Source organism: Chiloscyllium punctatum, chromosome 29, assembly GCF_047496795.1.
Source record: "Chiloscyllium punctatum isolate Juve2018m chromosome 29, sChiPun1.3, whole genome shotgun sequence".
NCBI classification, from domain to species: Eukaryota; Metazoa; Chordata; class Chondrichthyes; order Orectolobiformes; family Hemiscylliidae; genus Chiloscyllium; species Chiloscyllium punctatum.
The window spans coordinates 68,796,685-68,812,576 of NC_092767.1; the positions used below are offsets into that span (position 1 = coordinate 68,796,685).

The 15,892-nt window shown below is 42.5% G+C and overlaps 1 protein-coding gene across 1 annotated transcript; it reads right to left on the minus strand.

Annotated features, from left to right (window-relative positions):
* Nucleotides 1-6,257: 6,257 nt before the first annotated feature.
* On the minus strand, nucleotides 6,258-10,355 carry LOC140454524 (melanoma-derived growth regulatory protein-like). Its single transcript, XM_072549334.1, has 4 exons — nucleotides 10,038-10,355; nucleotides 8,054-8,187; nucleotides 7,553-7,663; nucleotides 6,258-6,384 (listed from the first exon to the last, which is right to left on the minus strand). Exons 1-4 carry the CDS (start codon nucleotides 10,159-10,161, stop codon nucleotides 6,364-6,366), a joined length of 390 nt encoding a protein of 129 aa, XP_072405435.1. The 5' UTR covers nucleotides 10,162-10,355; the 3' UTR covers nucleotides 6,258-6,363.
* Between the last annotated feature and the right edge of the window lie 5,537 nt (nucleotides 10,356-15,892).

Genomic DNA, 15,892 nt, shown 5'->3' on the forward strand with positions numbered 1-15,892 from the left:
GGATCCCTTACCCTGGGGAAAAGACCTTGTCTATTTACCCTATGCAAGCTCCTCATGATTTTATGAACCTCTGTAAGGTCGCCCCTCATCCTGCGACACTCCAGGCAAAACAGCCCCAGCCTATTGAGATTTTCTCTGTAGCTCAAACCCTCCAACCCTGGCAACATCCTTGTAAATCTTGATGATAACATGGGCTTGCAGGTGGCATCTGGTTAAAGCAATAGGATCGAGGGTGTGGTGCTGGAAAAGTACAACAGCTCAGGCAGCATCCAGGGAGCAGGAGAATCGATGTGTCAGGCATAAGCCCTTCATCAGGATTATGCCAAAAACGTCGATTCTCCTGCTCCTTGGGTGCAGCCTGACCTGCTGTGCTTTTCCAGCAATCTTCAGTTTACCGGGCACTTCCCACAGAACCTGCTGCGTCTGGGATTCTGCAGGATTTCGAGAGGTCTGTGCTGTTCCGACAAATACTTGGGCTAGTGTTACGAATTGGTGAGTGCCCTTCAGAATTCCAAACCTCTTCTCACGTGGAAGTAAATGTGAGCCATCTGATAAGGTGCATTTGGTGAAGTCTTGGTGGAACATCCTATCGTCTTAATTAGATAAGGTGTTGGAGAGCTGCAGGTATTTGTGGAACTGTGTTGTATTTTTAAGTGATAGGGTGCTGATGGCTTTGTTGCCATGGGCATGCATTCTCAGTATTTTGTGGCATAACATACTTGCACTTTGTTCTAGTCTCTTTGAGTTTGGGTTGTTTGGTGAAAGGATGCTGAGTGCATTGGATATCTGCAGCTGTTCTTTGAATATTTATTCTTTTAAATGGGATTTGTTTTTAAGTTCGCTTATGGGATGTGGGCCTTGCTAGCTGGCCTGCATTTATTGCCTGTCCCATTTGCCCTTGAACGGAATGGCTTGCTGGGCCGTTTCATAGGGCAGGTGAGAGTAATATTGTTGCGGGTCTGGAGTCACATGTGGGCCAGACCTGGTAAGGACGATAGATTCCTTCCGTCTTTGAAGGACAAATTAGTGAGCCAGATGGGGTTTTCCTGACAATCAGCAGTGGTCATCCGTAGATTTTCAATTCCAGTTCCTTTCTTTCATCAAATTCAAATTCCACCATTGTGTCATTCGAACCCGAGTTCCCAGGAGATTTAGCCGAGTTTTCTGGATTAATCATCTAGCGATAATACCATGAGACCATTGCTTTCCCCTTAAATAACGTGGGCATTGTTGGCAGAGTTAGAATTTATTTCCAAGCCCTGGTTGTTCTTGAAGTGTGTGGTTTGCTAGGCTATTTCAGAGAGCAGTTAAGAGACAACAGTATTGTTGTGACTCTGGATTCACATGTAGGTCAGACCAGATAAGGATAACAGATTTCTTTCACTAAAGGAATTGGGGAACTGCTTATTGCAATATCAATAAAATCCAGTGACAATGGTCATCAAATTTAAATTTCACTAGCTTCTGTGGCAGGATTTGAACCCTGGACCCCAGAGCCTCTATACATTACCACGACAACACTGTCTCACCTTTAGTGATGTGCTTTAGACATGACCGTAACCAAATACACTACTTTGGATCTGAATGGCACTATGCAAAATAAGTGTAAGGAAAGGAAGCACTAAGTTACTATGTCTTGAACTGAGGCAGTGGTTAGTTAGTTGGATTTGAAAGATCTCTCTGCACTATTTGATGATTTATGGTGTCCTGGTCAACATTTTTTCTTTGACCAAGATGTGAAAGATCAAATTAGTTTGTTGATTTATTTCACTGTTTCTTGCTGTGTGAAATCAGCTGTCATTTTCTTTTACGTGAATAACTCACTTGATGTAATGCACTTTGAGAAGTTCTTGGAAAATTAATAAGGTGCCAGAGAAATGAAAGTATTTTAATTATGAGACCCTGGAATCTGCGGCTGTCAAGGTGTCCAAAAAGTCAGTATTTCTGCAGAAAAGTTTTTAGAACCTTTTTCAAAAATACAATATGAGTCTGTTAGGGACGGTGGCCCGTACCCAAACCAGAAAGTATAGATTAGATTCTCAGCTTGTTGTTGTGCAGGGGACTCTCTCTGGCTCAACCCTTTTAATGTCAAGCAAATATTTGAGGTAGCTGCTGGGGGGAGCTAGTCTAAAGAAGAGCCCTATCAGACTCACTGTTCGCTCTATGTCTCTCTCCACTGATTCACCCAGACCTGAATTTTAGTAGCATTTTGTACTGGGACAGCTTGGTTCCTGATGTATAGAAGCAAGTTGTTCAGTTGACTGATATTAGATTGTGTCTTTGCATGCGAGTTTGCAAGGAGGGGTGCTGTTGATGTGAAAACAGGGCGAAGAGAATAACGAACAATAATTACCAATTTTTGTACAGTGTATATAGATGTGGGTTAAATTCTTAAACTGCATTGGAATTTGTGATAGAAAACACTCATGGGATTAATTTGCTAATTTTAAGACTTTAAAATTAAGACTTTAACATAGTAGAGATTAGGGTAACTTATCTGATAGGTTAACTGGACAGGTCTTTATACTGAAGGGAGAGTTAGGGAGTTTCTACAGCAGAAGACCTTTATTCTGAATGTTCCTCCTACATGATGTTTGAGGTGAGGTATGCCATTAGTGTGCCATCCAAGTACATCTGCAGGAAGTGCACCCAACTCTTGCTCCTCCAAGAGTGCATTAGGGAACTGGAGCAGGAGCTGGATGAACTTCGAGTCATTCGGGAGGCAGCGTCTGTGATAGATAAGAGTTACAGGCAAGTAGTTACTCCTAGGCGTGAAGAAAGCTGGGTAATTGTTAGAAGGGGGGAAAACAGTCAGCGTAGTGATCTCTTATGGTCATTCCTCTGAAAAACAAGTATACTGTTTTGGATACTGTTGTGGGGCATGGACTGTGGTGCAGGTCTCTGGCACAGAGTCTGTGCCTGTTGCACAGAAGTGGAAGGGGGAAAGGAGGAGAGTGTTAGTCATTGGGGACTCAATAGTGAGAGGGTCAGATTGAAGGTTTGTTGGGAATGAACGAGACTCACGGTTTGTGTGTTGCCTCCCAGGTGCCAGGGTCCGTGATTTCTCTGATCGTGTCTTTGGGGTCCTGAAGGGAGAGAGTTCCTGCCCCAAGTCGTGGTCCACATAGGTAGCAATGACATAGGTAGAAAGAGGGATAGGGATGTAAGGCAAGATTTCAGGGAGTTAGGGTGGAAGCTGAGAGCAAGTACAAACAGAATTGTTATCTCTGGATTGTTACCCGTGCCACATGATAGTGATGTGAAGAACATGGAGAGCTATCAGCTGAACACATGGCTGCAGGGATGGTGCAGGAGGGAGGGTTTCAGATTTATGGATAATTGGAGCTCATTCTGGGGAAGGTGGGACCTCTCCAGGTCTTCACTTGAACCTGCGAGGGACCTGTGTTGTAGTTCCAGTGCACAGGAGGGTGAGAGTAGGGAAAACAGAGACAGGATTTCACAGTCACAGGAATGTGTGGCAGACAGCAAGCTGGTATGAAGTGTGTCTACTTCAACGTCAGGAGTAGCCAGAATAAGGTAGGTGAGCTTGCAGCATTGATAGGTACCTGGGACTTCAATGTTGTGGCCATTACTGAAACATGGATAGAGCAGGGTGAGGAATGGATGTTGCAGGTTCCAGGGTTTTGATTTTTCATTAAGATGGTGGTAAAAAAGAAGGGGGAGGTGTGGCTTTATTAGTCAAGGACGGTATAAACGGACGGCTGAAAGAACATTTGATGAGGACTGAGGTGGTATGGGCTGAGGTTAGAAACAGGAGAGGAGAGGTCACACTGCTGGGAGTTTTTTTTTAATTGGCCTCCACAAAGTTCCAGGGATGTGGAGGAGAGGATTGGCAAATCAATTCTGGGCAGGAGTGAAAAGATAGTCATTATGGGGGACTTTAACTTCCCCAACATTGACTGGAAATGCTATAATTCTAATATGTTGATGGATCACTTTTTGTCCAATGTGTGCAGATGGGTTTGCTGACACACTACATCAAAGGGTGGACAAGAGGGGAGGCCCCACTGGATCTGGTGCTTGGTAATGAACCAGGCCAGGTGTTTGATTTAATGATAGTTGAGCACTTTGGAGAGAGTGACCATAATTCGGTTACATTTAGTTTAGCTATAGAAAGGGATGGATACATGCCACAGGGCAAGAGTTATAGATGGAGGAAGGGCAATTGTAATGCGATTAAGCAAGACTCAGGAGGCATACAATGGGGCAGCAAAATGCAGAGGATGGGGACAATCAAAATGTGGAGCTGGTTTAAGGAACAGATATTGCATGTCTTTGATAGGTGTGTCCCTGTCAGGCAAGGAGGAAGTGGTAAGGTAAGGGAACTGTGGTTTACTAAAGAAATTGTTTCTTTTGTTAAGCGGAAGAAGGAGGCTTATGTGACTTTGAGATAAGATAGTTTAGATGAGGTGATGGAGATTTACAGATTAGCTAGGAAGGATTTAAAGAGAGAGTTAAGAAGAGCAAGGAGGGGACATGAGCAGTCTTTAGCAGGTAGAAAACTTTAGGGTTTTCCTTTATTCTATAGATATGTGAGGAATAAAAGGATGACGAGGGTAGGAATAGGGCCTGTCAAAGACAGAAGTGGGAAGTTGTGTGTGGACCCTGGGGAGATTGGAGAGGTGCTAAACGAATACTTCTCATCTGTTTTCACTCAGGAAAAGGAGAATATTGTAGAGGAGAAGACTGAGATATGGGCTATTAGACTAGAAAGGATCAAGGTTAGTAAGGAGGAGGTGTTATCAATTCTAGAAGGTGTGAAAATAGATAAGTCCCCTGGGCCAGATGGGATTTTTCTGAGAATTCTCTGGGAATTTAGGAAGGAGATGGCCAAGCTTTTGGCCTTGATCTTTGAGTCACCCACAAACCTCAGTTTTTTGAGAAGGTAACTGAGCATGTGGATGATGATAGGGCAGTTGACATGGTGTACATGGACTTCAGCAAAGCCTTTGATAAGGTTCCACATGGTAGGCCACTGGAGAAAATGCTGAGGCATGGGATTGAAGGTGATTTAGCAGTTTGAATTCAGAACTGGCTTTCTGTAAGAAGGCAACGAATGGTGGTTGATGGAATACAGTATGTTAGGTTTTATTGGTAGAGGGATTGAGTTCCAGGGCCGTGATGTCATGCTGCAACTGTACAAAACGCTAGTGCGGCCTCACTTGGAATATTATGTACAGTTCTGGTCGCCCCATCACGGGAAGGGTGTGGAAGCATTGGAAAAGGTGCAGAGGAGATTTACCAGGATGTTGCCTGGTCTGAGTCTTATGAGGAAAGGATGAGGGACTTGGGTCCATTCTCATTGGAGAGAAGGCTAAGAGGCGATTTAACAGAGATAGGTAAGATGATCAGAGGATTAGATAGGGTAGATAGTGAGTCTTTTTCCTAGGATGATGACCTCAGCTTGTACGAGTGGGCACAGCTTCAAATTGAGGGGTGATAGATTTAAAACAGATTTCAGGTAGGTTCATCATTCAGAGTGGTAAGAGTGTGAAATACCCTGCCTGCTAATGCAGTTACCTCATCCACATTACGGGAATTTAAACAGTCCTTGGATAAGCACATGGATAATGATTGAACAGTGTAGGGTAATGGGCTGAGATTAGTTCACAGGTCGGCGCAACATCGAGGGCTGAAGGGCCTGTTCTGTGCTGTATTATTCTATGTCCTCTCCCTTAACTCTCTAATTGAGCAGCATGTTCTGAGGTGGGGCAATAAATGCCCAGGTACCAGGAGAGAACTTTTTAAAAGACATTATTTCTGTTTTATCTATCTGTCCCTCCTACCTCCTTTTGATGAATACAGTGGGTTTAGATGGGTGTTACAGGCAGCCAGTGGCTATATTGTTGATGGGTTTTAAGCCAGAGGGATGGCAGAAAGTTGCTCCTTCTCAACAGGCTTCTTTTATCCTCTGACTACAGACAGAAGCCAGTTGCAGAATTGGTTCACAAGGATCAATGTGCCTGCCAGAAGAGGGGATGAGAGATTCCTACAGCCCAGTGACCTCATGAATCTGGCATCCAGAGGTGATGCACAGCAATAGTGCTCTGCAGGATGTAGGTTTAGCTAATTAGATTTGGCTACTTAAAGGTGGATCCATACAGAGAGCTAATGCATTCCAATCTTTGTCTCAAAGTTAGACTAAAATCCCAACTTTATGTCAGTAGCTCACAAGTGCCATCGTGTGGCAGAGTGCAAGAACTACAGTTAACAATTAGACACCACTTTATTACAAGTCATTGGCAAGACAGTTTATTGTAAACCTAACTCTGCAATGGCACTCCATGGCATTGACTGGCTGGTTTTGTGGGAGCCCGATTCCTTTCTGATCCTCTTCTTTCACTAACAGTAGAAATCCCAGTCCTACAAATACAAGTGAGCATTGTCAAAAAGGATGTAATAAACTCATCTCTATAACTGAATTTCTTTTCATTTTTCCCATTGAATACTGACTCCTACTGGAGAACAGTTTCCACATGCATCAATTGCCCTCTGCTGCTCCACCCTTCATGTATGAGCACAGCTTTGGTGTAGTATCAAACTGTTAAAATGTCGGCTTTACCACAATCTAGGCCAGCATGCACGTACTTATCCGTGGCGATTTTTCTGGGCAGTGATTAGAAACTGGAGCCCTGACTGATTTCCCTTGATCTCTAAGCTAGCAATTACTGGACAGAGGTCAGGACCTGGAACCTTAGCTGGTTTTCCCTTTATTTCTAAGTGAGGTGTCATTGCCTAATGTTCAGGAGATGGAGGACCAGCAGTTTTTCCTTAGTCTCTAAATCAGGAATTCCTGGACAAAGATCAAGAACCCTGGATGATTTTAACCAGGATCACTGAGCAATGATTAGGAGTAGGAATCAAAGCAGATTTCCCTTTTATCTCTAAACTAGGTCTTCGCTAGACAGAGAGTGGGAACAGGAATCCTGTCTGATTTTCCTAATTAATTGAAATTGGAGTCAGTGAGTATCGAGCAGAAATGCAGGCTGATTTCCCTGCTCACTTTAAGCTGGGGTCACTGGGCAATAATTGAGGAGCAACTTTTGGGTTATTCTCCTTTTTCTCAGCCTTGGTGAAAACAGTCGTTTCAACTTGCTGCTGTTCTAACAAAGATCAGCATAGATATGACAGCCATTCGGAATTCTGGTCTCTTGTAGCCCAGTGCCACCATGGATGTGGTATTACTGAAGCAAGAATGGACCATCCTGGAGAGAGGCTCTACAGATTTAACACTAATTTGTCCATTCTGCCTGATAGGAATGAACATTGTACTGTTTCTGTTCTGTTCTGCTTTTTCTGTTCTCATTTCAGGTAGGCAGCATCAGCAATTTTTCTGCTTATTTGTGACTTGCTGGCAGGAGAATGAGCTGCAAGACAAAACATCTTTTATTGCGTCTTGTAACCTTCTGTGTGGCTCCACTGTGACACTAATTGTTCTGTGATTCCAACTATTGCCCCACTATGCCATTAATTATCCCTCTATGCCAGCAGGCATGAATAGCTGATGAAAGAGAAAGTAAAATGCTCTTACAACTGTTGGCATTTCCACAAGTTCAGTCCCTAGATGTTGGAGCTCTCTCACAATCGACTTTGGGAAAAATCCAAGTGTTGTTGATTGCTCCCCAAAATAATCACCTTGAACCTAAACACAAACATTGGTTAGTCTTACAAATACCCATCTGTCTTGCAGTGGTCAGTCACATAGATATTAGTCAGTTTCACAGAAACACTGGTCAGTCTCAGTATGGGACACGTTAGTCTGAGATACTTGTCAGTCTCATAGACAACGGATCGATCTCACAAATTCTAATCAGTCTCAAGACGTATGGTGGTCAGTTTCACACAGATACTTGTCAGTCTCAGACAGACTTTGCTTGGTTTTACATAGACATCAGACAGTAACCACAGCCCAAACACCAGCAATGATAACCAAAGTACCACAACCAGCCCCAGAGCCAAGAGTGAGGGGCAGAAGTCAGTGTCAGCACCAAACACTAAACAGACTTTATAGAGGTACTTGTCTCAGACTTACAGTCCCTTGCCAAAAGTTGCGTCCTTTTCCTCTGAGTTTTCCATAAATGTAAACGATCTGTCCCTGACGGATGTTGATGAACCTGCAGTCAGGACCTGTGTAATCTGCCAGTGCTCGAGCCATTGAAATTGGATCTACAAGGAAAATAATGTTTAACAGAGCATGCATTGTCCAGCTTGTGCACCTTTGGTTCAGAATCAAGCCCAGAAATATCCAAGGCATTATTTATCAATATTTTGAGGGGGAAAAAGTCAGACAAGTTCCCTGCTCCTGACTGCTGTTCAATGCTGGGAATATTTAAGGGAATAAATGCCAACATTCCTTGTCTAGGTCCTCACATCAAGAGTAGTGCGGTCAGACGCCAAACTATATCTCCAGCAGCAAAACAAGAGACAGTGAAGGACTGACATGAGCTGCTTTCATCCTATGGGAACACACTGAAAAGAAAGCACAAATCACAAGGAGTCTGGATAGAGCAGATAGGGAGAAGAAGTTGTTCCCACCTTCTCAAGAGGTGGGAATTTTGCTATTTAGACTATTCGGTCCAACCATAGTCCGAATGGTCATAATCCCAAACTAAACTAATCCCATCTTTCTGCGCTGAACTCACAAGCCTCTAAAACATTTATTCATATACTTATCCAAATGTCACATGAACAACTCTTTATAAAAAACATTGCCCCTCATTTTTTAAAAAAAAATTTCTCCACTCACATTAAACGAAAGCCCCCTAAGCCTTGAAATCCCCCACCCCAGGGAAAAGACACCAGCTATTCAACTTATCTATACCCCTCATGATTTTATAAACTTCTGTAAGATTACCCCTCAACTTCCTACACTCTGGTGAAAAAAAACCCAGCCTCACTTTGTAACTCAAACCCTCCATTCCTGGCAATTTCCTTGGAAGTCTCTTCTGAGCCCTCTCCAACTTAATAGATCTGAAGCAATTGGCAAAAGAAGCAAAATTTGTATTGAAAAGCTTATACATGCAGTGAGTACTTAAGAGTCTAAAATTCACTGCCTGAGTGTGTGGTGGATGCAGGTTCTTGTTAGCATTCAAAAGGGAATTGACTTTAATTGAAAAGGAAGAATGTGCAAGATTATGGGGAGAGTGGCTCTTGGTGAAATGCTGTTTTGAAGTCCTGGAGCAGTAAAGATGGACCAAATGACCTCCTTTATGCTCTATAACAATTCTGAAAGAAAACCAAGTCTACCAAAGTGAAGTCAGATTCTGATTGTTGTAATAAAAATGGATAATGCTGGAGAAACTCAACAGATCTGACATTATCTGTGCAGAGTGAAAGAGTTAACGTTGAGTCCGACATGACTTATTCAGAACCAAAAGGGGCTGAAAAATGGTGGGCTTTACACTGTTGACAGAAGGGTGGGAGGACCGAGTGGAACAGATGGTGAAGGTGATTTCTGAAGCTCAGTTCATTTCGCTTGCCTGTGGGAAAAAAAAGTCACACCTTTTTACTCTCTCAAAATGAAGAGTTTTCACAGAACAAATAAGGGGAGAAATTTCTTCTGTTGGGGGTGGGTTCGTAAATAGAAGGCAGACATTTAAGAGAATTGGCATAAACAAAAGGGGTCAGTGGAAAGACCTGTTTTGCCTAGCAAGTTTGTGATTATTGCATTGCTGCGAAGTGCTGTAAGCAGAATAGCTTTCAAATGGGGAAATCAAATAAATACCTGAAAAGAGACATTTTGCAGGATGTTGGGGGTGGGGGGTGGGGGGAGGGAAGAGGAAAACTAAACTGGTGGGACTAATTAGATAGTCTTTCCAGGGAGACATTACTGACATGATGGACCAAATGGTCTCCCGCATTATATGCTGAAAACAGATTTCCACTTGTTGCAATTTTCATTTAAAACTTGTCAGTTGAACCAAGTAATGTTCAGCAAGGTTTCTACTTTCCAAAGCAGCGTTTAAACCCATCCCTGCAGCGAACTGATTTTCACTTATACGTTGAGGATTACTTACGGCTGCATTCCTCATCTGCACACAACTTCCTTTTAGCCAGTTTATGCATCACTTCGCCCCTGGTGGAGAAGACACCACCAACACAGAAGACGATCACACAAAAGGCCATTACTGTCAGAGACATCTCTCGTTGCGTTATTTTTTTTCAGACCAGCACAAAACTCTGAAACTGTTGAGTCCTGGAGAGCAGAGGCAGCTTTGCTTGAAATACTGACTCTGTGGCCTCTCGGGAGCCCCAGCTTAATGTTTGCTCAGTTTAATGAACTAGTTTTGCAAGCCAAAAAAAATGGTGTGGAATGTCCTTCCTGACAGGAACTGGCTGGAGGCAAAATCACAACTGCCTTTCTAAATAAACTCAACGCACAGCAGTGTTGATACCTTCTCAACACAGAATAAAAATATTTCTCTAATTCTGATGTTTGAGTTGGATTTGAAAAGCTAATTGGAATGTTGAGTGGTTTCTTTTAAAATCTCTTCACCTCTTTCAGAGTACCAAATAAACCACACTGATAATACCTAGGCACCTGACAGTCCCTTAGACAAGGAGCATTTTTCAATTTTGCTCACCCTGGAAGTAGGGCAAAGCCTGTGTTCTCAGGGCTGCTTCATTATGGCTTAAATAAAGCTTCCTATATATTATCCCAAATCAAACACTCTCAATGTAGATATTGTGAACAGTAGACAAAACTCTCGTCTACACCAGGGTAGTCCAAAGCTCACCCGATGAGCTATATCTTGATTTTGTTTTTCATTCAAAGTTTTGTGCGTTGAAGATTTTTAAATAAAATATACATCATCCTTTGAAAATATGAATGTTAAAGCAGAGGTGAAATATGTGGCTGCAGTTCCGTGAAGATTATTTTTAAAGAAGGAAGGCTGGAAAGTCATTTGGCCAAATGTGCTAAAAACAATTTCCAATGAAGCATGTGATTTCAGATGAGTGCGTAGCAGTATACCCATGGAGTTAATTGATGCAGTGTTTACAAAGTTGAACTCATATGACATACAGAGAAAACAGACCAGAGATGTGTTTTTTTCCCCCTCATCGAATTCTCATAGAATCCCTACAGTGTGAATACAGGCCCTTCGGACCAACAATGCCCACACCGCTCCTCTGAAGAGTAACCCACCCAGACCCATTCCACTATCCTATTATCTTATATTTACCCCTGACTAATGCACCTAATCTACACTTCCCTGACCACTATGGGCAATTTAGCACGGTCAATTCACCCTAACCTGCACATCTGTTGAAGGAGCAGCACCTTGAAAGCTTGTGATTTCAAATAAACCTGTTGGACTATAACCTGGTGTCATGAGACTTCTGACCTTGTCTATCCCAGTCCAACACTAGCACCTCCACATCATTGATTCAGTTCAGAAGAGCAGGTGAGTGTATGATGTCTCAAAGCTGTATGTTTATTAGTTTTCAAGCTGTCAGAACTGAAGAAAGGTCCAGGCCATGAGAATTGGAAAGTCTGTAAGCCGTCAAAGCTACAAAGTCAGTTAAGTAAGACATTAAAGATTTAAGAAAGAATCAAGAATCAGTAAAGTATATTGTTTGAAAAAATGGTTGCAACTTTGTTTTGCTGTTTATGTTAAGATCTTTCTAAAGTATATGTAGCTTGTTTGCATGATAAACTCAAAGATCATGGGTAGATTCATTTACTTGTGACTAATCACATGGTGGTAAACTGCAAACATTAGGATTGGACTTGGTCAATATTAGAATCAGCTGGGAAAATGTTTTGCACAACACAAATTTGAAAAAATTTGAAGTATGAAAAAAACCATTCAATCACTAAGAAAAGTCAAAGCAATAAATTGGTGTATTTAAAAAAAAATTTAAAAACCCATCAAAATACCGTTTAGCAAAGTTCACAAAACCCTACTTGCCTTTTGACTTAACATGATACACTAGAGAGAAGGACAGACTAAGCCCCAACTCTTGGTCAGCAGGGCGTGGAGTGGAGCTAAAGAGTTGCATTTAACTGATACGTTCAACTTTGGCTGCACACTTTCAAGCTGGCCTCGGTAGAACTCATGCAGAAACAAAAGCCCAGACTTTCCATTTCTCCCAGTCTGGTATATGGATACTTTTCTGGGGTCAGTGCATGTGTGGCTCACACCCAGTCTCAGGGTTCTCAAACATTCATCCATCTCTCTCCTGCTCCCTTCTGTGCCTGTTCACTTTCTCTCACCCTCCCGTACACGCGCATTCCACCTCATACATTTCTCCTTTTCTCTCTTCTAAAACTGCCTTTGTCTCACACACGTCCTAGGACTGAGCACCCACTCTACCATTTTGACTGCAGACTGCATGGAGAGCAAATGAGCCTCTCATTTGCAGACTTTTCCCTGCACCCACATGCTTACAGGGGATGGTCATGTCCAGATCTCAGTCTGAATGAAACCATTCACCGTCATACTGTTCACTGCTCCTCCAAATCAATTCAGCAAATCGACATTGACATAGCAGGTTGGATTCTGGATTGTGGGCCATTTGTTGGACAGGACTGTTCGACACTGTCCGCATCAAATTCTCAAATCGCAGGTAGGGTACAGCGTGATGTTCCTCTGCTGTTTGCATCAACACTCAGGACAGGCGAGGCATATTAGATATCTGGCTTGACTTCCCATACGAGCTGTTGCATTAAGCTGCCAGTCCTGTCCATCCCTGAGCCATGTTTCTGTAATTACTATGATATCCCAGCCCCTTGTTCCTAACCATGCTCTGAGTTCATCAGCCTTCCCTGTTAGGTCTTTTGCACTGAAATAAATGCAGTTTATCAGTTCTACCTGGTTCTCTGCTTTGTCTCTGACTGTTTCAGTCACTTCTTTTCAACTGTACCAGTCTCATTGATTTCTTTCCTCACCACCTCCTTGGAAACCGCCCCCCCCAATCTTACTAGTTTAAATCCTGCCGAAGAGCTCTAGCAAATGTCCCTGTCAGTATGTTAGCCCCCTTTCAATTCAGGTGCAATCCATCCTTCTTGTTTAGATCACTTCTACCCCAAAAGAGATTCCAATGATCCAAAAAGGTGAATCCTTCTCCCATACACCAGCACCTCAGCCACGCATTCATCTGCTCTATTCTCCTATTCATACCCTCACTAGCTCGTAGCACCCTTATTACTCTCAAGGACTGCCTTTTTACATTCCTGCCTATTACTATATTCTCCTTTCAGAATCTCATCCTTTCCCCGTCCTATGTGATTGGTTCCAATATGTACATGACCTCCTGCTGGGCCCTCTTTCCCCTTGAGAACATTCTGCAAACTCTCAGACATCCTTGATCCTGGCACAAGGGAGGCAACACCATTCTAATTTTTTTTTACTGCTGGCCACAGAAACATTTGTCTGTGCCTCAGACGACAGAGTCCCCTAACACAATCGATCTCTTGGAACACAACATACCCTTTATTGCATTAGAGCCAATCTCAATATCAGAAACTTGGCTGTTCATGCTACATTCCCCTAAGAATCCATCACCCCTTCCATTTCAAACAAGTATGCTGTTTTGGAAAATGTAAATAGCCACAGAAGACTCCTGTACTACCTGCCTACCTCTCCTACCTTTCCCAGAGTTCACCCATATATATGATTGTATCTGCAACGTTTTTCCCTTCCTATAACTGCCTTCCATCACACCCGCTTGCTCTTGTAAATCCCTCATTGCCTCTGTCGTTGCAACTGATCCTTCTGATCTGGTAAGATTTGCAAACAATGGCATTTATTGCGGATGTAATCCTCAGTAAAGCAAATTCTCCCGAAACCCACATCTGACAAAAGCAGCACATCACTAAGGGCCATTTTGCTTCTTCCAATCTGCAGACCCAGAAAATAACAGTCTTATTCATCTTCAAAGCACTGCTCCGGGCTAACTTAATACTTTTTCCATGCAGAGGTGGTGTATGGGGAAATGAGCTGCCAGATGAAGTGCTGGAGGCTGGTACAATTGCAACATTTAAAAGGCATCTGGATGGGTTTATGAATAGGAAGGGTTTGGAGGGATATGGGCCAAATGCTGGCAGGTGGGATGAGATTGGGTTGGGATATCTGATCGACATGGACAAGTTAGACAGAAGGATCTGTTTCTGTGCTGTAGGACTCAGTCTAATTGGTTGTTGTTGGTCAAGGTTGCAGAACAGCTCAAGATCGCCCACACATGGCTAACCAGACAAGGCTGTTTATGAAGCAAAGTCCCATGTGCAAGTTTCTTCCCTGTCCAATGTTTCATTGAAATCCCACTTCAATTAGCAACATGCACTAATAACTATTCAGAACAGGGTAAAAGTGTCAAGATTGGTGTAGAAAAAGGCACTAGCGTTTACTTCAGTCAGGAGAGACAAACACCATGCAAACTAACTCAATGCTGGTTAAAAAGAAACTACTGGTCTGAGAATCATACTTCACACAGTAACATTCTGAACTCCCAACATGCTCACCCATTTCCTAATTTAGTCGAAGCGAATGCAAATGTACTGCCCTTATTAAACTAAGTACAGTACTCCATTAGAGGGGCATTTGAACTAGGACTGCAACCCAAGTGTCTTAACGCTATTAAAAAAACTGATTAAGTCAGCTGCAGACCATGCTCAATACATGGAGGTATAAAAGCTGGTGCTGAACCTCAAGTCCACTTGCCATTTCCTCCCCAAACCCTTACTTACTGATGCATCACTTCAACTTGAATCTCACTGCACTGGTAATGCTGAAGCCTGTTTAAAGCTCTGGGGTCAGAGGTTCAAATAATTCCACAGCAGCTATCAATTAACATATCTGGAATATTCAGTAATGGGGACTACCACTGTCCAGCCAGAACACTCAGCAATGTGAATTTTCATTGCTATATTCCCCAGTGGATGAATCACTCAACAAAACCAACCCTAACGGGTTTACAGAACAAAGAACTGTGGACAGTGAAGATCTGAAGCATTAAAAAAAAAGTCACTGGAGAAACTCAACAGCTCTGGCAGCACCTGTGAAGAGAAAAACAGACTTAATATTGAGTCCAGTTATCCTTCTTCACAGTCCTGAAAAACTGGACTCAAAATAATTCTTACGCAAATCATTTAAAACAGTCAGGAAACAAGACCTGGAGCAATTAACTCACTTCATCATGGCCATGGGGAAATCACATCTTTGTTCAGAGAAGTCTAACGCAATTCCAAAGAAATACAGAATGTTACAAGTTATATAGAAAATTCAAGCTCACTGCCCATAATTACATACCCTAGGGGCAGTCAAAAGTTCCCATACAATTTCCAGACCTACGTTTCTTTATGTCTACAAAACTGAATGTTTTACTCCAGGATGAGCTAGGCTTTAATTACCAATAAAGGGACAGAGAGAAACAATGCATCATTCTCTGGGATAGAGCTAAGACATCTGTGGAACATCTTGCAGCTGCAAGGTCAGTCTTATCAGAGCAGAATTGTTCTCACTACACCGGCTGGCTAGAAATCTTACAGCAAAAAAATTCCTTTATGCCAAAGGGCGTGTAATTAGGGGCAGAGAGCTTGTATTTTCTATGGAATTTGTAACATTCTGTATTTCTTTGGAATTGTGTTGGACTTCTCCAAACGAATGTGATTCCCCATGGCCAAGATAAATCTACTTAACTACTCAAGATCTTGTCTCCTGACTATTTTGTTTTACATAATATTTATTACCTCCAACAAGACTGGAGTAGAGTATAGACAGCATAGTTCAGCTAAGTCAAATGGCCTTTTCCCATGTATTTTGTTCACCTCAGTGGCAGATCCTAGAGTTGAAAAGGGCAAACAAACAAGCTCCATAGTCCTGTAACATTTGAAAGTGTAGTTGTGATAAATAAACATTCTACTCAGCGG

What these genes read in the sequence shown, in the direction of transcription:
- LOC140454524 (XM_072549334.1), bottom strand. Translation starts at nt 10,161, where the DNA reads ATGTCTCTGACAGTAATGGCCTTTTGTGTGATCGTCTTCTGTGTTGGT. An exon ending in GCAACTTTTGGCAAGGGACT is followed by an intron (nt 7,664 to 8,053) that starts GTAAGTCTGAGA and finishes GTTTGTGTTTAG; the next exon opens with GTTCAAGGTGATTATTTTGG. An exon ending in TTGTGGAAATGCCAACAGTT is followed by an intron (nt 6,385 to 7,552) that starts GTAAGAGCATTT and finishes TTGTATTTGTAG; the next exon opens with GACTGGGATTTCTACTGTTA.